Here is a 22,359-nt window from a genome sequence, read left to right on the forward strand (position 1 = left end):
AAAGACAAGGAGAGTAGGGTAGATTCCTTCTCTCTACCAGGGACTGCTGACCTGGAAGTCTGGCTCTCCTCTTTCACAAATATGCAGGAAATGGGATGACACAGGGTGACCTAGGAAGGAGAGGAATGGGCATTTAAGTACCAGGCTGTCTTCCACTCTCAACAGTGGAGATAAAAAGTGGCAGGTAGGAGAAAGCTACTCCAAGCTGACACTGGTCTGCAACTAAGCCTCTGGTTAACTGTCTATTTTGTTTGCGTTGGGAAGTTTACCAGTTGGCGTGGACTTCATTTTTTCTTTTATGGCCACTTAAATCAATCATGAGCAGCTACTTTTGTGAACCATGTCTCCAGAGTAGTTTTCTGTGGATACTCCCAATTTCCCTGGTACAGCAGCTACAGGACCTCTCAGGGATTCTGTATAACACTGTAATGAGCTGAAGTGACTCAAACAAATCAAGATCTTTGTGGAAATGCTTTCAGGACATCACTAGTATTTCTCTACTTAGTAGAAGTACGAGTTAAATATTACAATACTACATCTTTACAGGAAAACATACGTGAATTCAAGCTGCATAGCATACTCCTTTGATATGAACGGGATCTGGTCTGGGGCCAAACGCTTAGCCAGCTGTAATGCGCTGTCCCAGTGCTGCAAATCTCTTCTCATCTGTTAATAATAATAATAATTTCAAAAGAAATTATTTGAAGTCAGCTTTTTTTTTTTGGAGGGGGGGGCAATCTTCTGATGTAAGCATCAAATACTGAATTATTATATTATTTTCTAGTATTAAAAATACAATTACCAATGTTAGAATCTTGACTGGATTCAACAGAAAGTTTGAGACAGATGATAACAAGAAGGTGTTACTGTAATAAGAGGCGTAATACATACTTATCTTAAGCAGTTGACAGACCCATATCATTATGACTCAAAATGTTTAGAAATACTACAAAACTGAGCAGAATTATCACCATGTAAAATAATCAGGTAATAGTGTATATTAGGTTGGCAAGAAAAACAATTAACATCTGACAAAGTTTTAGGCAACTTAACTGGGTACCTCAAGTGCAGCAACAGGACAGGTGGATGCCAGATATAAATCCTGAGCCAGATTAAAGTCATTAGTAAACATGGCAAGATGTCCGGCTAAAAGGTTGTGGTCTTCTATTCCCTATAAAATAAAATAAAAATACTGAGTGCTACAACTGTCCAGATGATGACCCTATTACAAATTCTTGTCATCTATTACTAATTTTTAAAAGATTCTACAGATCCAACTACCAGGTCATGTCTGTGCATGTGTCACTCTTCACCCAGAAAAAATATGGCACACACTTTTACTGTATGATATGCACAGTGACATAATTTGTTAAAACCTCTCTCATTACACAAGAAATGGGACACTCCTCAACGTACATGTAAGGGCTGCCATCAAATAGGAAAGAGCAGATTCTACCCCCAATACACGGCAGTCAGCAAAATGTAAGGGCCCAATTTTAAAGCCCTCATTTGAACAGTTCCAATAAAGCTAATGGGACTCCTCACATAAGTAAGAGTTGCAGAAGTGGATACCCGTACAATACATACACAAATCAGAAATATTTTTTTAGGGTTTTGGCATTTCACAAAAACAGCTGAGGCATTCAAATTGACACAGTTTTTCAGTGGTTTTTAAATGAGAAAATGTTTGAATGCCCTTACCATTAAAACTGTCCAATATCATATTCCTCCTGGAGGCATTCTGCACCAAAAAATTAAAAATTCTGTGCCAAAAATTAAAAATTCTGCACACAATATTTTAAAATTCTGCAAAATTCTGCAAATTTTGTGTGTGAAAATAACACTACATCATTGCACTAATTTCAGTTATTTGGGGAATCTATTTCAAAATACCTGTCAGCACGTATGTCTGTAACAATACAAACACACAAAATTTTCCCCAGGAGTAGAGAGTTAAAGAAACACCTATGACAACCCAGATCCTGTGTCTCTGCCCCCTTCCCGCCCCAACTCAGAGCCCAGCCAGGGGGCCAGACACCCACAACCCCTCCCCTGCCAGAGTGAAGCCATGCCTGCCCCCACAGCCAATACACCTGAACCCTCTCTCCCCCAGAGCCCAGCTGCGGGGCCCCCATGGGCCAGATACCCGCACCGTCTCCCATTCAGAGCCCAGCCACAGGACCCCATTGCCCAGATACCCACACCCGCCCAGAGCCCAGCCGTGATTCCCAAAGGCCTGATACCCACCCCTTTCCCCCCCACAGAGCCAGGGATGCAGAGGGAGAAACAGCCTGATGATCAGTTCCAGGCTTGCATGGAGTTTTTTGTGTGCCACCCTCTCCTTGCCTCAGGGCATGCTGGGAACTGCGGCTGCCAGGAACCTTCTAGCTCCTGCCCCCTCCCCCCAGCAGTGTCTTATGTGTGAGCTGGGCTCTGCTGGGTCTAGCAGCACTGCAGCCCATTTCTGTAGGGGAAAGGAAATTCTGCATTGCGCAGTGGTGCAGAATTCTCCCAGGAGTAAATATCAGCAATTTGCAATAGAACAGTCTAACATTTCCTATTTTAATATGCATTTTTAAGATGCACTATTGCAAAGTATTGATCTTAGTTACAATGTAACAATTATGAACATTTCTCAATAAAAACTATAAAAAAATGCTTCATTCTGAATGTCTTGATTGTCTCTGTAAAATCTATACTGTATGAGTAGACACATTGTTGTAACTATAGTATATATATTTGAACAGTATAGAAACTGAATGGAAAGAAGAACAGAGAGAAAGGAATGAGGAAAATGAAATAACATAAAAATGCTCCAATTTTCTGCTTTGTTTTCTTCAAATATATATTACTATGTATACATATATTGTTTTATTAATTTTGGATAAAAAACCCACATTAATGCAACATATTAAGGTTACCTACTTGAACACAAAAAAACTAGAAATGCAAAAGTTTAGTTTCTAAAGGTAATACGAACTCCCACACATTACACACACTATAAATATTACTTGTACATTTAGAAATCTAGTAATCAAAATTACTATATACCATTTACATACAGAATGTGCAAAAGCAAAACATCAACAAAGCAGTGAAAAGTAGTAAACAGAACATATTATTGCCGGCACCCAGTGCCAAGAGGCAAAACAACAGCAGGGGTTTGTTACCCGGTGTGTTTCACTCAATCATCACAACCGGCTGGAGAAGTAGAAAAGTTTATTTGCAGCTGCAAACAAGGTACAGGGAGAATAGAATCTCAAATCCTGCACACCAGAGCAGGTCATTACACACACTTTTATATTCCTTGATGCTACTGCACTACACATCAGCCAATTAAAAAACTTTGCACAAATATTCTGCCTTCCTTATGTGCGTTACAACAATGTTTATTTCCTGCAACCTCTAACAAGCATTCCTAGCAACTTAAACAACCAGCACATCTGGCCTGGCCTTGTAACTATCTCCTATTATTTTTAACTTGGCGTCAGCAAACCTTACACTATAAGGCATTATCTACGGCTGCAACATTGTTTTAAAAGCAAAAGAACTTACTCAAACCAGCCAGGCCTGAATTCTATTAAGGGGGTTAAGAAGAAGCCCTTAGGCCTTCAGCAGGAAGACTTCCTCAACCCTTATGGCCTTCCATCCCCTCGACTTAACTAGTGGCCATGCCCTGGGATCTCCAACAATATGGAAATATTTTTTTGTGACTTCATATACAAAAAATGAAATGATGACACTAATGTTATATATGTTATATTAAGAAAACCAAACAGAAAAATTATAAAGTAAAGTTTTGAACTAAAGCCTTTATAAGGGCTCTGAACCGTGAGGTGGACAAATTAACAACAAATATGACAACCAGGAGCAATCTTCATGACAACACATACACAATCCAGTTGCCAAATTCTGATTTTAGTTACACCATTGTCAATCCAGAGAGACTCCACTTATTTCAGTAGTTACCCCAAATGAGATCAGAACATAGCCTTAAGATTGTGAAATATGAGGAGAAAGCAGAAGCAACTGCAAAATTTCTTGGTGGGCTCACAAAATCTTTAAAAGCTCCTGTAGCTCACCTTAAAAAAAAAAAAGTAATAGAAATTTTAGTATTCAAACAGTGTTGGGAATTGTCTATGTTAGAGACAAAGGCCAAAAGAATTTGGTAATTTTTAACACTTCCAAAATGTGTAACTCACAGGTGCTTTGCAAGTAGTGCCATTTCAACCATATCAAAGTTTCAAAATCGGCATTGTCCTGTCTTCTGTTTATTTCTAGAAACATAATACCGTGTTCTCCTTTCTCAGGAACTGTCAGAACCCAGAGGGTGACCCATAGATCTTGTGTTATGAGGAGTAAATAACACATTTTTAAAAATTACACAAAAACATAAGAAATGCCACAGTGAGTCAGACCAATGATCCATCTATCCCAATAACCTGTCTTCTGACAGTGGCCAATGCCAAGGGCTTCAGAGGGAATGAACAGAACAGGTAATCATCACGTGATCCTTCCCCTATTGCCCATTCCCAGCTTCTGGCAAACAAAGGTTAGGGACACCATTCTGCCCATTCTGACTAATAACCATTGATGGACCTATGGTCCATGAACTTGCCTAGTTCTTTTTTGAACCCTGTTATAGTCTTGGCCTTCACAACATCCTCTGGCAAAGAGTTCTACAGGTTGACTGTGTGTTGTGTGAAGAAATACTTCTTTTTGTTTGTTTTAAGCCTGCTGCCTATTAATTTCATTTGGTGACCCCCTAGTTCTTGTGTTATGAGAAGGAGTAGATAACACTTCCTTATTTATTTTTTCCACACCAGTCATGATTTTATAGACCTCAATCATATCCCCGCCCTTAGTCGTCTCTTTTCTAAACAGAAAAGTCCCAGTCTTATTAATCTTTTCTCATATGGAAGCTGTTCCATCCCCCTAATCATTTTTGTTGCCCTTTTCTGAACTTTATCCAATTCCAATATATCTTTTTTGAGATGGGGTGACCAGATCTGCACACGCTATTCAAGATGTGGGTGTACCATAGATTTATATAGAGTCAATATGATATTTTCTATCTTCTTATCTAATCCTTTCCTAATGATTCCTAACAGTCTGTTATCTTTTTTGACTTCTGCTGCACATTGAACAGATGTTTTCAGAAAACGATCCACAATGACACCAAGATCTCTTTCGTGAGTGGTAACCGATAATTTAGACCCCATCATTTTATGTGTGTAGTTGGGAGGGATTATGTTTTCTAATGTGCATTACTCTGTGTTTATCAACATTGAATTTCATCTGTCATTTTGTTGCCAAGTCCCCAGTTTTGCGAGATCCTTTTGTAACTCTTTGCAGTCTGCTTTGGACTTAACTACCTTGAATAGTTTTGTATCATCTGCAAATTTTGCCACCTCATTGTTTTACGCCCTTTTCCAGATCATTTATGAATATGTTGAATCGTACGGGTTCCAGTACAGACCCCTGCGGGGGACACCACTATTTACCTCTCTCCAGTATGAAAACTGACCATTTATTCCTATCCTTTGTTTTCCATCTTTTAACCAGGTACTGATCCATGAGAGCATCTTCCCTCTTATCTCATGACAGCTTACTTTGCTTAAGAGCTTTTGGTGAGGGACCTTGTCAAAGGCTTTCTGAAAAATCTAAGTACACTATATCCCCTGGATCACCTTTGTCCACATGCTTGTTGACCCCCTCAAAAGAATTCTAGTACACTGGTGAGGCATGATTTCTCTTTACAAAAACCATGTTGACTCTTCCCCAACAAATTGAGTTAGGCTTATCAGGCTGTAATTGCCAGGATCACCCCTGGAGCCTTTTAAAAAAATTGGCGTCACATTAGCTATCCTCCAGTCATCTGGTACACAAGCTGATTTAAATGAGAGGTTACATACCACAGTATACATACATGTAGTACTACAGTGCTAAATGCAAATCAACTAATTAAGGAGGGATTCCAGTAAGCATCTAACACATTCTGGAATATGCAAGCTGCCTAGAGATGGCTCTGGTTTCTCCTCAATACATACTCTTCCTCTCCCGCTAAAATACTGACACCACTAAAATAATTCTTCTTCAATATAAACACACAACACCAGAATTCCAGCAATCTTAAAAGTGCATTTTAATCTTAATCTTTCATATTTTTACAAAAATGTTTGGTAATTATTTTAAAATGTTACCTTTATTTGCTCTAGTGACATCACCATCCCAACATTTCCAATTGTCCGATAAACACGTACCGCAAACTCCAATTCCATGTGATGTAGGCAAGCTCTGGCCAGCTCATTCCAACCAGATTCATCATTCAGAAGTTTGCATACCTCCCATGCTTCAGAAAACCTATGCACGGTGAAAAACAAAACTAAAACGAACAGTTGCATTCAATGTGTATTTTATTAGAACATTTTCTTTTAAACCTCAAAAACTAGTTAACCTCAAAGCAGAGGGAAACTGGGGACTGACTAATTTCTAGGTTTGAGGGAAATTGCTAGGAGCCCTGTGACAGGAAAAAACAGGGCCACATGAAAACACCAGCCTCCAGCGTATACAAAATTGCCCCACCTTTCTCCTTCAGAAAAATACTTTATTTCTCTAGCTTACTTCTCACTTTGCACTACACCCTCCCATTGTACTGTTTTTTGCTCCTTTAGAATGGAGGGAGTGGGTGGCATGCATTTTCAGCCAGTATTGAGGCAGAAGCTACCATGCAGCCCAGAATAGGTCTTGAATAAATTACTGTAGCTCTTACTTTACAGTAAGAAAAAGCATCATTGTGTCATTTGTTACTTGGCTACCCAGACAGACTAAGCACTTATACGGAATGATGGTTCAATATAACTTTATCAATATTCAGCAAGAGATTTTTAGAACACCAGTGTATGCTGTACTGTGTGCTTCAATCACAGAAGGAAATGATTAACCCATATAATTAAAAAGCAGACCTACCTTTTCAGCATTAAAGTCTGAGTAAGTATTTGTTTCAGCTCATTAAACCCGGTGTCTTTCAAAATGCCAAGGAAACTATGAGTACTAAGATAGATATTGTTTGTTTTCCCACTCTGAGTCTGACAGGTTAATTCTCCATTATACAAAAGCAATGGTTTGTGGGAAAAGGGAACTTTTGTGCCACCTGCCAAAATAACCTTGGACCCTGTATTAGGAGATCAGAAAAAAAAAAGTTATTTAAAATGCTCCTTCATTATGACATGTTTAGCAACCAGTTGCAGTTGCGAACAGTTAAAAAACGTAAGAGTGAAGGAATCTTATTTTGAAAATCCCAACAGCTTTGTTCTTTTACCCTTTGGCATAGCAGCAGCACTACACCTGGACCAATCAGACTAATTCAAGGTCTCCTGTTTGGCATTCATCATTTACTGTATGTACCAAATGTAAAAGTATATACCAAAAAAGAATTTGAAGAGCAACTAGCAAAAGACACAAAAAGTAAGAGCAATTTTTTTTTTAAGTACATCAGAAACAGGAAGCCTGCCAAACAATCAGTGGATGACAGAGGTGCCAAAGGAGCACTCAAGAAAGACAAAAAGCAAAATGACAAGTCTTCACTGCAGAGGATGTGAGGGAGATTCCCACACCTGAGGAGGAACTGTCCCAGACTGAAATGTCAATAGAGGAGGTTTTGGAACAAACTGATAAATTAAACAGTAATAAGTCACTAGGATCAGCCAGTATTCACCCAAAAGTTATGAAGGAACTCAAAAATATGAAATTGCAGAACTACTAACTATGGTATGTAACGTACCGTTTAAATCAGCCTCTGTAACAGATGACTGGAGGATAGCTAACGCAATGCCAATTTTTAAAAAAGGCTCCTAGCAATTACAGGCTGGTAAGCCTAACTTCAGTACCAGGCAAATTGGTTGAAACTATAGTAAAGAACAGAATTATCAGATACATAGATTAACACAATATTTTGCAGAAGAGTCATCATAGCTTTTGTAAAGGAAAACCATGCCTCACCAATCTATTAGAATTCTTTGAGGGTGTCAACAAGCGTGCTGATAAGGGTGCTCCAGTAGATATAGTATACTTGGACTTTCAGAAAGCCTTTATCTAGGTCCCAAACCTTAAGCTCTTAAGCTCCTAAAGGCTCTTAAGCAAAATAATCGGTCATGGGATAAGAGGTAAGGTCCTCTCATGAATCAGTAACTGGTTAGATACAGAAAACAAAATGTACGAATGGTCTATTTTCACAGTGGAGTGGGGTAAATAGTGGGGTACCTGAAAGAACTGTATGGGGACCTGTGCTGTTCAACATATTCATAAATGATCTGGAAAAGTGGGTAAACAGTGATGTGGCACAATTTGCAGACAATACAAAATTTCTCAACATAGTTAAGTCCAAAGCTGATTGTGAAGAGTTAAAAAGCGATCTCATCAATCCGGGTGACTGGAAAATGGCATATGAAATTCAATGTTGATAAGTGCGAAGTAGTGCACATTGGAAAACACTCAATTCTACACACAAAATGATGGGGTCTAAATTAGCTGTTACCAGTCAAGAAAGAGGTCTTGGTGTCATAGTGGATAGTTCTCTGAAAATGTCCGCTCAATGGCGCAGTGGCAGTCAAAAAAGCTAACCGAATGTTAGGAACCATTAGGAAAGGGATAGATAGTAAGACAGAAGAGAGGAGGTACCTGTAAGCAGAGGCTCTTTGAGATATGTGTAAACCCTCAGTGGAATACAAATAGGGATCATATGCACACCATGGGTCTGAAGTGGAGAATTAGAAAGTAGCGTCCATCGGTCTGCACATCCACCCTGACTTGCCTCATGGTTTCATCTGAAGAGATAAAAGGCGGGGCAGGCTGACTGCAACTCCAGTTCCTTCTCCACTGCAAATCCAGCAGATCTGCAGCAGAGGGGAAGGAGGGCAGGAAGCGGAATACAGATATGGGCCACGCATTTCGAAGAACCTCCAGTTATAGGTCAGCAAACTCCTCCTCTCCTTCTTCGAGAGATGGGCCCTATTGTATTCCATTGAGGGTGATTAACAAGTGGTACCTAAGTTGAAGGAGGATGCGAAGAAGCAGATGAAAGAGATAAGTGGAGGACAGCCATGCCTGGAGGAGGCATCCGTTACTGAGACATTCACCAAGACGTAATGTGCAGTAAAGATGTGTACCGAATTCCATGTGGCTGCTCTACATATATCCCAAAGCAGTACATTGTGGAGGCAGGCCATGGTTGAAACCTGGGCTCTCACAGAATGGCCTACACCCCTGAGGATAGTGGGAGGCCAGATAATTGATATAGTGTAATGCACCCCAAAATCCACTTGGAGATTAGCTGTGTAGAGATTGCCTGCCTCTTAACAGTTTCAGCTATTGCAACAATCAATCTGGGGGTTTTCCTGATTGGTCATGGCCTCTGTAGGTAGAAGGCCAAGGCCCCACGGACATGGAGGTAGTGGAGTTGCAGTTTCTCTTCAGAGTCGTGTGGTTTCAGGAAGAAAGCAGGTAAGTGAATGGATTGATTTTCGTGAAACTGGGAAATGACCATTGGCAAAAATTTGGAATGCAGGTGTAAGGAGACTTTATCTTTATAGAAAATCATGAAAGGAGGGTTTGCCATCATGGCCCCAAGTTCACTGACCCTTCTTGCTGAAGTGACAGCAATGAGGAAGGCAATCTTCATGGAGAGGGACATAGAACATGATGCCAGCAGTTGAAAGGGCGGTTGAGGTCCCACTGGGGAGTGATGGGTTGTACAGGTGGGAAGGTTCTGATGAGGCCTTTCCAAAACCTAGCAGTCAATGGTGAGTAAAGATAGAATGTTCCTCCACATGGGGCTGAAAGATGCTAATTGCTGCTAGGTGGACCTTAAGAGAGCGGAGGCCAAGCCCTGATGCCTTCAAGGACAGTAGGTAGTCCCGGAGGTGGGGAATCCCCACTCCTTCTGGGGAAAGTCCCTTGTACTCTGCCCCGGAGGAGAAGCATTTCCGCTTGGCTCGGTAACAACTCCTAGGGGATTCCTTCCTGCTGCTGGAGAGGATGTTTTGCATTTCTTATGAACACACCCCTTCCAGAGAATATGCCCATCCAATACCCTGCTCTGAGGTGAAATGCATGTGGATTGGTATGGTTGATGTCGCTGTTGTGCTGCGTCAGGAGATCAGGGAAAGCAGGGATGGGAATTGGGGGACAGGTAGACATACAAAGGAGGTTGGGAAACCAAAACTGTCTGGGCCAGGAGGGGATGATCAGGATGACTGTTGCTCTGTCTTGTCTGACCTTGTGTAGTACTCATGGTAGGAGTTAGAGAGGAGGGAAGACGTAATTGAGTTGGTCTGACCAGGAGAGGATGAGAGCATTGCTCTGAAGTGGTGCCTCGAACCTCCTCTGGAGCAATATGTGCTGCATTTTCTATTCACTGGGGATGCGAAAAGGTCTCTGGTCAGAGTTCCCCACTTGTTGAAAATGTCCTATACCATGGTGTCATGAAGTTTCCAATCGTGGTCAATCATGAACTGTGTACTGAGCAAGTCTGCAATCATGTTGTGTGCCCCTGGGAGATAGGCTGCAGATAAGATGATCTGGTGGGTGATGCACCAGTTCCAAAGGGTGACTGCTTCGGAGCACAGAGTCATCAACCTCGTGTCCCTGTTTGTTGCAAAGAGTCGTAGTGTTGTCCAACATTATGAGAATCTGATGGGAATGGATGAGCAGGAGAAAGGCCTGACATGCCATCCTTACAGCTCAGAGCTCCAGAATGTTGGTGTGCATTCTGGACACCCAAAGAGTCCATGTTTCCTGTGTCATGTATTCACCCATGTGCGCTCCCCAGCCTAGGAGGGATATGTTAGTGATAACTGTCTTGTGTGGGGAGCGAGGGTGGGAAGGGAACCCCTACGTGTTCCCTCTACCAGTGGAGGGACGAGATTACCACGCGTTTGTGTGGGGGGGGAGGCCTGTGAGCACGAGGTCCACAGCATGATGGTTGGGTGAGTAAACCAACTGCAGCCACATCCGGAGGCAGTGAAGATGGAGATTTATATGCATGAGGCCATGTGTCCCAGGAAGGATAGGAAAGTCCTGGCTATGACTGAAGGACTGTTGACTACACGAGTTATGAGTTCTTTCAGGGTCTGGAACCTGTCCCATGGTAGGTAGGTTTATGCAGAGACTGAGTTGATAGTGGCCCCTATAAAGTCTAGGTATTACATGAGATTTAAGGTTGATTTTTGGCATTGATATTGACCAAGGGAGAACAAAGGGGGATAAGCAACATGGATGTTAAAACCTGGGCTTCATGTCTGGACCGTTTTGCTGAGCCAGTCATTGAGATATGGGAATACGAGGATCCCATAACTCCTGATTTGGGTTGCTACAATGGAGAAAACCTTGGTGAAAACTCTAGGAGCTGAGGTAAATCCACACAGTTTATTAATACATTTAGCACAGTCACAAACACCCCAACTCAGTAAGGTAGATAGAGATACTACAGAATGTACATTTGCACATCCATAAGGAGTATCAAAAGAAAGAAAAAACAAAAACTGTACTTACCAGAAAGTATTGAAAGCTCAGTCTTCCCCCTCCCCACGCTCCATATGTCCTAGAGACTGTAGCCCATATCCTGTACTCTGCCAGGCTAACAGTCTCTGGACCTTTAATATGTGATTTCTAAGCCAATAGGAAATGAAAAGTCACTGAGGCTTTGACCAGCAGCTAACATGTTTCTATAAAAATCTGGGGGGAGCATGGGCTGTTATAGCAGCGACAAGGAAGAGATGAGAGAAAACATGGGTGGAAATCAAATCAGTGTCTTGCATGTCTGTACACTAAAGTAAGTAGTATGAGGTATAAGCAGGAAGAACTTGAAATGCTAGTTAATAAACACAACTATGACATAGTTAGCACCACAGAGACCTGATGGGATAATACGCATGACTGGAATATTGGTACAGAAGGGTACAGCTTGCTCAGAAAGAACAGGCAGGGAAAAAAGGGAGGTCGTGTTGCCTTATATATTAAAAATGTATACACTTGGACTGAGGTTGAGCTGGAAATAGGAGACAGACTTGTTGAAAGTCTCTGGATAAGGACAAAAGGGGTAAAAAACAAGGGCGATGTCATGTAGGAGTTTACTACAGACCATGTTATCAAGAAGATGACGTGGATGAGGCTTTTTTTAAACAACTAACAAAATCATCCAAAGCACAGGAAGTGCTGGTATTGGGGGACTTTAATGACCCAGACATTTGTTGGGAAAAATAATATGGCAGGGCATAGATTATCCAACAAGTTCTTGGAATGTACTGGAGGCAATTTTTTATTTCAGAAGGTGGAGAAAACTACTAGGGGAGAGGTTGTTCTAGATTTGATTTTGACAAATAGGGAGGAACTGGTTGAGAATTTGAAAGTGGAAGACTGCTTAGGTGAAAGCGATCATGAAATGGTAGAGTTCATGATTCTAAGGAATGGTAGGAGGGAAAACAGCACAATAAAGATAATGGATTTCAAGAAGGACGACTTTAGCAAACTCAGGGAGTGGCAGGTAAGAGCCCATGGGAAGCAAGTCTAAGGGGGAAAACAGTTCAACAGAGTTGTTATTTTTTAAAGAGACATTACGGGCACAAGCTCAATCTATCCCATTGCGTAGGAAAGACCGGAAGTATGGCAAGAGACAACCCTCTCTTAACCAGGAAATCTTCAATGATCTAAAACTGAAAAAAAGCCTACAAAAAGTGGAAACTAGGTCAAATTACAAAGCATGAATATAAACAAATAAACAGGGACAAAATTAGAAAGGCCAAGGCAAAAAATGAGATTAAACTAGCTAGAGACATAAACGGTAACAAAAAACATTATACAGATATATTAGAAGCAAGAGAAAGAACAAGATCAAGGGTAGGCCCATTACTCAGTGAGGGAGGAAAAACTACAACAGAAAATGTGGAAATGGCAGAAGTGCTAAATTACATTTGTGTTTCAGTTTTCACCAAAGAAATTTAGTAGCAACTGGACATCTAACATAGTGAATGCCAGTGTAAATGAAGTAGGATCAGAGGTTAAAATAGGGAAAGAAAAAGGTAAAAATTAGTTAGACAAGTTTGATGTCTTCAGGTCACCAGGGCCTGATGAAATATATTCTAGAATACTCAAGGAGCTGATCGAGCAGATATCTGAGCCATTAGCAATTATTTTCGAAAAGTCATGAAAGATGGGAGAGATTTCAGAGGACTGGAAAAAGGGCAAATATAGTGCCAATCTATAAACAGAGAAATAACGACAACCTGGGGAATTACAGACCAGTCATCTTAACTTCAGTACCTGGAAAGACAATGGAGCAAATAACTGAGCAATCAATTTGGAAACACCTAGAAGATAATAAGGTGATAAGTAACCATCAGCATGAATTTGTCAAGAACAAATTGTGTCAAACCAACCTAACAGATGTCTTTGACAGGGTAACAAGCCTTGAGGATACGGGGGAAGTGGTAGATGTGATATTTCTTCACTTTAGTGAGGCTTTTGATACGGTCTCACATGACCTTCTCTTAAACAAACTAGGGAAATACTACCTCAATGGAGTTACTATAAGGTGGGTGCATAACTGTTTGGAAAACCGTTCCCAGACAGTAATCAGTGGTTCAGTGTCAAGCTGGAAGGGCATAACGAGTGCGGTCCTGTGGGGATCAGTTCTGGGTCTGGTTCTGTTCAGTATTTTCATCAATGATTTAGATAATGGCATAGAGAGTACACTTATAAAATTTGCAGATGATACCAAGCTGGGAGAGTTTGCAAGTGCTTTGGAGGATAGGATTAAAATTCAAAATGATCTGGACAAACTGGAAAAATGGTCTGAAGTAAATAAGATGAAAATCAATAAAGACAAATGCAAAGTACTCCACTTAGAAAGGAACAATCAGTTGCGCGAACATAAAATGAGAAATGACTGCCTAGGAAGAAGTATTGCAGAAAGTAATCTGGGGGTCATAGTGGATCACAAGCTAAATATTCGTCAACAACATCACACTGTTGCAAAAAAAGTAAACATCATTCCAGGGTGTATTAGCAGGAGTGTGGTAAGACAGACAAAAAGTAATTCTTCTGCTCTACTCAGCACTGATTAGATCTCAACTAGAGTACTGTGTCCAGTTCTGGGCACCACATTTCAGGACAGATGTGGACAAATTGGTGAAAGTCCACAGAAGAGCAACAAAAATGATTAAAGGTCTAGAAAACATGACATATGAGGGAAGATTGAAAAAATTGGGTTGTTTGGTCTGTAGAAGGGAAGACTGAGAAGGGACATGATAACAGTTGGCCTCCAGGAGCTATCCCACAGTGCTCCATTGTGACCGCTCTGGACAGCGCTCTCAACTCGGATGCACTGGCCAGATAGACAGGAAAAGCCCCGCGAACTTTTGAATTTCATTTCCTGTTGGGCCAGCTGATCAGCACAAGTGACCATGCAGATCTCATCAGCAGAGGTGATCATGGAGTCCCAGAATCACAAAAGAGCTCCAGCATGGACAGAACAGGAGGTACTAGATCTGATCGCTGTATGGGGAGATGAATCCGTGCTATCAGAACGCCATTCCAAAAGATGAAATGCCAAAATATTTGAAAAAATCTCCAAGGGCACGAAGGACAGAGGCTATCACAGGGACCCGCAGTAGTGCCATGTGAAACTTAAGGAGCTCAGGCAAGCCTACCAAAAAACCCAAGATGCAAACGCCCGCTCGGGGTCAGAGCCCCAGACATGCCGCTTGTATGATGAGCTGCATGCAATTCTAGGGGGTGCCCCTACAACTACCCCACACCTGTACGTGGAGTCCTGCAAGGAAGTTTCACGCAACAGGGATGAGGATTTTGAGGATGAGGAAGATGAGGAGGAGGGGGAGGTTGAAGATAGTGCACACCAGGCAAGAGGAAAAACTGTTCTCCCCGACAGCTAGGAACTGTTTATCACCCTGGAGACAGTACCCTCCCAACCCGGACTCCCGGACCTTGAAGGCGGAGAAGACACCTCTGGTGAGTGTACCTTTGTAAATATAATCCACGGTTTAAAAGCAAGCACGATTAATGATTAATTTGCCCTGAAGAATTGGGATGCATTCGCAGCCAGTACAGCTACTGGAAAAGTCTGTTAACGTGTCTGGGGATGGAGCGGAAATCCTCCAAGGACATCTCCATGAAGCTGTTGGAGGTACTCCCAAAGCCTTTGCAAAAGGTTTCTGGGGAGGGCAGCCTTATTGCATCCTCCATGGTAGGACACTTTACCACAGCAGGCCAGTAGTACATAGTCTGGAATCATTGCATAAGAAAGCGTGGCAGCGTGTGGTCCCAGTGTTTGCTGGCATTCAAGCAACATCCGTTCTTTATCTCTCTGTGTTATCCTCAGGAGAGTGATATCATTCATGGTCACCTGGTTGAAATAGGGGAATTTTATTAAGGGAACATTCAGAGGTGGCCGTTCCTGCTGCGCTGTTTGCCTGTGGCTGAAAAGAAATCATCCCCGCTGTTAGCCACGCGGTGGGGTGAGGCGTGAAGCAATCATCCCAGAGAATTTGGTGGGGGCGGGGTTTAGCTGGGTTTGTGCTGCATGTTAACCCGAAAACATCAGCCCCTCCTTTTAAATGGCCAATGTGTCTTTTTCAATTTTACTCTCCCTTTTTTATCTCCTGCAGCTGCAAATGTTTAAACGCTGCCACTAGCATCTCCGTCCCAGAGGCTAGCGCAGATAAGGAGGCAAAAAAACCACACTTGCAATTAAATGTTCTCTGAGCTCATGCAGTCCACCCAAACTGAAAGAGCCCAGCAGAACGTGTGGAGGCAGACAATGGCAGAGTCCAGGAAAGCACAAAATGAACGCAATGACAGAAAGTGGGAGCAACAGGAGAGATGGCAGGATCAAGAGGAAAGGTGGCGGCAGCATGATGAGAGGAGGCAGGATGCAATGCTGAAGCTACTGGAGGATTAAACTGATATGCTCCGTTGTATGGTTGAGGTGCAGGAAAGGCACAGACTGCCACTGCAGCCCCTGTGTAACCAACCGTCCTCCTCCGCAAGTTCCATAGCCTCCTCACCCAGATACCCAAGAATGCGGGAGGGCGGGGGGCCGGCCCTCCGGGCTCCCAACCACTCCACCCCAGAGGACTGCCCAAGCAACAGAAGGCTGGCATTCAAAACGTTTTGAAGTGCAGTGTGGCCTTGTCCTTCCCTCTTCCCCCACCCCACCCGGTGCTGCCCTCCTCCCCCACCCCTCTCGGGCTACCTTGGCAGTTATCCCCCTATTTGTGTGATGAATTAATAAAGAATGCATGAATTTGAAACAACAATAACTTTATTGCCTCTGCAAGCAGTGATCGAAGTGGGGAGGGGAGGGCAGTTGGCTTACAGAAAAGTAGAGTGAACCAAGGGGGCAGGTTTTCATCAAGGAGAAACAAACAGAACTATCACACTGTAGCCTGGTCAGCCATGAAACCGGTTTTCAAAGCTTCTCTGATGCGCAGCGTGCCTGGCTGTGCTCTTCTAACCATCCTGGTGTCTGGCTGTGTGTAATCAGCGGCCAGGCCATTTGCCTCAACTTCCAACCCTGTCATAAATGTCTCCCCCTTACTCTCACAGATATTGTGGAGTACACAGCAAGCAGTAATAACAATGGGAATATTGGTTTCGCTGAGGTCTAACTGAGTCAGTAAACTGTGCCAACGCGCTTTTAAGCGTTTAGACTGTACATTCTACCACCATTCTGCACTTGCTCAGCCTGTAGTTGAACAGCTCCTGACTACTGTCCAGGGTGCCTGTGTATGGCTTCATGAGCCATGGCATTAAGGGGTAGGCTGGGTCCCCAAGGATAATGATAGGCATTTCAACATCCCCAATGGTTATTTTCTGGTCTGGAAAGTAAGTCCCTTGCTGGAGCTGTTCATACAGACCAGAGTTCCTGAAGATGTGAGCGTCATGTACCTTTTCCGGCCATCCCACATTGATGGTGAAACGTTCCTTGTGATCTACCAGTGCTTGCAGCACCACTGAAAAGTACCCCTTTCAGTTTATGTACTGGCTGCCTTGGTGGTCCGGTCCCAAGATAGGGATATGTGTTCCGTCTATCGCCCCACCACAGTTAGGGAATCCCACTGCAGCAAAGCCATCCACTATGACCTGCACATTTCCCAGAGTCACTACCCTTGATAGCATCAGCTCAGTGATTGCGTTGGCTACTTGGATCACAGCAACTCCCACAGTAGATTTGCCCACTCCAAATTGATTCCCAACTGACCGGTAACTGCCTGGTGTGGCAAGCTTCCAGAGGGCTATTGCCACTCGCTTGTGAACTGTGATGACTGCTCTCATTTTGGTATGCTTGCGCTTCAGGGCAGGGGAAAGCAAGTCACAAAGTTTCATGGAAGTGCCCTTACGCGTGCGAAAGTTTCACAGCCACTGGGAATCATCCCAGACCTGCAACACTATGCGGTCCCACCAGTCTGTGCTTGTTTCACGGCCCAGAATCGGCGTTCCATGGCATGAACCTGCCCCATTGCCACCAGGATGGCCAAACTGCCGGGGCCCATGCTTTGAGAGAAGTCTGTGTCCATGTCCTCATTGCTCTCGTCACCATGCTGTTTACAATGCTCATAACTGCCACAGTTATCTGAGCGGGCTCCATGCTTGCTGTGGTATGGCGTCTACAGGAGAGCAGAGTTGCAGGGGAAGCGGTGATTCGATGACCAGTTTTGCAGACCTACTGCACTGTCTGCTGCCAGGACACAACAGCTGAGCAGGCTGCACGCTTGCCGGGGTATGGCGAGCCAAGAGAAGCCGAGCAGAGTTGCAGCGGAAGCGGCCCTGCGAGACCACCAGGAGAGCAGAGTGCCAGCGGAAGTGGTCGTTCAGTGACGACTATGGTTTGCAGACTTACTGCACTGTCTGCTGAAAGCAGTATGGTGCCCGCACGGAAAAAAGGCGTGAAACGATTGTCTGCTGTTGTTTTCACGGAGGGAAGGGCGACTGACGACATGTACCCAAAACCACCTGCGACAATGTTTTTGTCCCATCAGGCATTGGGAGCTTAACCCAGAATTCCAATGGGCGGTGGAGACTGCAGGAACTGTGGGATAGCTAACCACAGTGCAATGCTCCGAAGGTCGACGCTAGCCTCGGTACTGTGGACGCACTCTGCCAACTTAATGCGCTTAGTGCATTAGTGTGGGGACACACAATCGACTGTATAAAATCACTTTCTAAAAAATCAACTTCTATAAATTTAACCTAATTTCGTAGTGTAGACATACGCTTAGTTGAGAACCACTACACTAGATGACCTCGATTAAAATTCTGCTTAAAACTGAAATGAGTTTTGTGATCCTGTTCCCAGCAGACATTTCTCACAAATATTCAACATAACTTGCAGGCTAAAGGCCATGGACTAGAGTAGTAGGAAATCTGCAGGTTAGGACTGAAATGCCTTGTGGGAGCTGTGTGGAGAAACTTGCACAGTATCTGCCTGCTCTGTGGTGGCCAATACTTACCAGTAGCAGTACTATTATTGACATGCAGCAAATTCACATGAAAATACAAATTAAAAGGCAATATTTAATATTATTGTCTAACATGTTCTAACTTTAATTGCCATGAAATGTCAGACAGCTAATAAGATTAACTAAAGTATTTACAGTACCTTGTATGGTATCCTTATGGAAGACATAAGTATATATTTTATCATCATCGTAAGCAGCAAATACACCTTTATCTATTGGCCAATTTTCCCACAGAATGCCTTTAATGGTTGGTGGAAAATTTGGGATCTCATGAACACCATCATTTACCTACAAAAAATAGTAATGTAAAATTATTTAGTAAGCAGAAAGCAAATGAGACACATTGAATAGTGTGATCAGTTCTGGTCACCCATCTCAAAAAAGATGTAAAAGGAATAAGTGGTCCAGAACTGGGCAATGAAAATTACTGAGGACATTAGAAGACTTTTATATGGGTAGAAACTGGGAATAGTAGAATTATTTAGTTTAGAGAGAAGATGAATAATGAATGTTATTAAGAAGGTAAACTGCGTTCTCCTCATTTGCCTTTCTTATAAGACAAGAACAAGGGGGCACAGTGAAGTACATTTATAACTAATACAAATTTTATTACTACACAACACACATTTGTCTATGGAACTCTCTGCTTCAGATGTTGAGTCCAAGAGCATAACAGGCTTAAAAATGAGACATTAATATGGATAATGAGAAAATACACAGTAACATTAGATAAGATAAAGTAATTATAAACAGTACGTAAACCAACTGCCTGGGGTTAAGAAGAAATTTTTTCCACGGGCAAGCTTGGTCTGATCTGGTGTGGAGATTCTATGTCCCTATATTATCACTAGGCTATTCCCTCTGCCACCTCACTTTTTTTTTTGGGTGGCAAATCAGTCCAATTGGCACATGTTTCTTTATGCTGTGATAAAACACACCATGAGTAGAAATAACTTACAGAGAACTCTGCTTGTAAGTAAAGTGGAATGAATGTCCTGAATTGACTTACTGGGTAATACACAAAGCCATCACTTTTGTCATCAATGAAAACCAATCTGGTTCCATTGGGGTCTGGAAAGATTTTTCTCACACTGACAGGATGCCGATATTCATTCACGTATTGCCAGTCTTCAATGTAGAAATAGTGAATAACACCTGTCTAATAACAAATAATAGAACAATCAGAATACTGGTACTACACAAGTAACTACACTGGACCCTCGCTAGAACACGGGATTTGGGATCCATGCACGGTACAGCGTTAACGCAGGGACCGCATTATAGCGGGACTACGTTAAAATGAATTGCAATTAAAGTAATTAAATTTGGGATCCATGGCCGCAACCACGTTATATGCGAATCTGCGCTATATAGACACGTGTTCTAGCAAGGGTCCAGTGTATAATATAAACAATGTTGAGGTAATTCTTTTTGATGGAGTCACTCTAATGTTACTCCATTTTGGTTTGTCCTATCTTGGAGTGCTAAGCGTAAGGAGTATTTAAGGAAGAGCAATTGCAGTGTCTTTGGCCTTCTTTTCCCCATTGGAAGCTGCTCTGGGGGGGATGACAGGAGAATCTAGGGCATTTTTTGAGGCAACCTTGATTCCTGTGTGAATGTGTTCTCCTGGTTGCCAAAGAGGCAAAAGTACTCTTCAATATACTCTGGTAGAACAGAGGAGCAGAAAAAACACTTTATCTCTAGTCCCTTGGCTGAGCATTCCCCCCCCCCCCCCCACGCAGCGCTGTAGCAAGGGAAAGCTGCAAAATCAGCTCAAAGAAATTTATCCCCCTCTCAAATATTTAGAATTCTGAGCCAAATGGATCAAAAACCATCTAGAAGTGGAATATGAGTTTAGAAAAGTGCTGGAGAAAAAATGAGAGATTTCCCTGTGCCCATGGTCTGCAGACGAAGGTCTGCTACATTCTATACCGTTCTGGAAGCAGAGAGAATTGGATGGCTCTCTAGAGCAGGGTTTCTCAAACTTCATTGCACCATGACCCCCCTCTGACAACAAAAATTACTACACGATCCCAGGAAAGGGGATCGAAGCCCGAGCCCCAGCACCCCAGGCTGGGGGGCCAAAGCCCAAGCCCTGCCATCCTAGCGGGTGCCGAAGCTTGAGGACTTCAGCCCTGGTGGGTGGAGCTCAGATTTTGCGTTCAGCCCCAGCAAGTCTAACGCCAGCCCATGCAACCCTTTTAAAACAGGGTCCTGACCCACCCTGGGGTCCCAACCCACAGTTTGAGAAAAGCTGCTCTAGAGAGAAGGGCTTAGCATGTAGTATCCAGAGCTATCAAATTTGTCTCTGTCTCCATATAGCAAGTGTGATGCTCTTAAAATCTGTGTACCTACCTTAGAAAAAAAGTGAATTAGTTATTTAATTAATGCTATATTTTAATATGGAGAAATCTTTTAGGGATTCTTTCCATTTTCCTCTTATATGTACAGAAGATATTTTAAAAATCACACAAAATAGCCAATTGTAAAACTCTTACACACCCCATTGTTCAGCTGTGAATTCAGTATCTTATATTAAATCAGTAACGTCTTAGAAAAAATAATTTAAAAAAATGAAATAACCAAAAAGCCCAATAATTAATTGCAAAAATCACTAATGAGCTTTTTAACTATGTTACTAAGCCAATGATGGTGTTGGAGACTGAAATGCTACCTTTCCTTTGGAAATCCCGCATAGCATCTTATGTAGAGTAATTAAGGGCTCAATCCTTTGAAGTACTTTGTACCCTGAACTTCCATTGAAATCAGTAGCAGTGGAAGGTATTCAAAACCCCACAGAAAGTGATCATCATATCGAAGGTTTGAGCCCATGGGATACTGAAGCTCTAACATCTCACCCAAAGGTCTTTTACAGCACAACAGAATGTTCTACTGAACCATTAACTGGCCAAAAGGTTGTACATTTTCAAAACTTTTTCTTTGATAAATTGAACAAGAAAATTATTTACTTTATGGTTTACAGTGGAAATAATATCACTACTATAAAATAAAGGAACAGAAGCTCTTCTGACAGTTTTAAAATGTACTAACAACTGCACATGATGTTTTAAAGGGAAGTTATATAAATGTCAGAAACAACTTGACTCAGAGAGACATGTTGTAGTTTTACTGTCTTAAACCTTGTCTACAGTCTTGCAAAAATTCCAACTGTGGTTGACACCAGGGTTTTTGAACCAGCAGGTAAGATTTGAGGAAAGAAAAAAAAGAGGTTTCTGAAAGAGTGCATATTCTACATGAGAACATAAGAATGGCCCTACTGGGTCAGACCAACGGTCCATCCAGCCCAGTATCCTGTCTAACGACAGTGGCCAATACCAGGTGTCCCAGAGGGAGCGAACCTAACAGGTAATAGAGTAACAGCCGTGTTGGGGGGGGGGGGGTGAGAAAACCTGGATTTGTGCTGGAAATGGCCCACCTTGATTATCATGTACATTGTAGGGAGAGTGGTCACTTTGGATGAGCTATTACCAGCAGGAGAGTGAGTTTGTGTGTGTGGTTTTTGGAGGGGGGTGAGAAAACCTGGATTTGTGCAGGAAATGGCCCACCTTGATTATCATACACATTGTGAAGAGAGTTGTCACTTTGGATGGGCTATTACCAGCAGGAGAGTGAGTTTGTGTGGGGGGGGGGGGTGGAGGGTGAGAAAACCTGGATTTGTGCTGGAAATGGCCCAACTTGATGATCACTTTAGATAAGCTATTACCAGCAGGACAGTGGGGTGGGAGGAGGTATTGTTTCATGATCCCTGTGTGTATATAATGTCTGCTGCAGTTTCCACGGTATGCATCCGATGAAGTGAGTTGTA

General features: G+C 42.6%; 1 protein-coding gene across 5 annotated transcripts in view; it reads right to left on the reverse strand.

Annotated features, from left to right (window-relative positions):
• The window catches only part of WDR19 (WD repeat domain 19), a 126,191-nt gene that overhangs the window by 55,065 nt on the left and 48,767 nt on the right, over window positions 1–22,359 (reverse strand). For all 5 annotated transcript variants that reach the window (XR_012158692.1, XM_073342265.1, XM_073342267.1 and 2 more), the window contains 6 exons: window positions 19,543–19,692; window positions 18,674–18,821; window positions 6,970–7,174; window positions 6,204–6,363; window positions 1,061–1,171; window positions 557–666 (listed from right to left, as the gene is read on the reverse strand). Coding sequence is in view for 4 of the 5 variants with exons in the window: in XM_073342265.1 (XP_073198366.1) it covers window positions 557–666; window positions 1,061–1,171; window positions 6,204–6,363; window positions 6,970–7,174; window positions 18,674–18,821; window positions 19,543–19,692 (884 nt within the window). In the remaining variant the exon portion in view is untranslated. The remainder of the gene's footprint in view (window positions 1–556; window positions 667–1,060; window positions 1,172–6,203; window positions 6,364–6,969; window positions 7,175–18,673; window positions 18,822–19,542; window positions 19,693–22,359) is intronic.

This window comes from Lepidochelys kempii, chromosome 4 (assembly GCF_965140265.1).
Source record: "Lepidochelys kempii isolate rLepKem1 chromosome 4, rLepKem1.hap2, whole genome shotgun sequence".
Classification (NCBI taxonomy): domain Eukaryota; kingdom Metazoa; phylum Chordata; order Testudines; family Cheloniidae; genus Lepidochelys; species Lepidochelys kempii.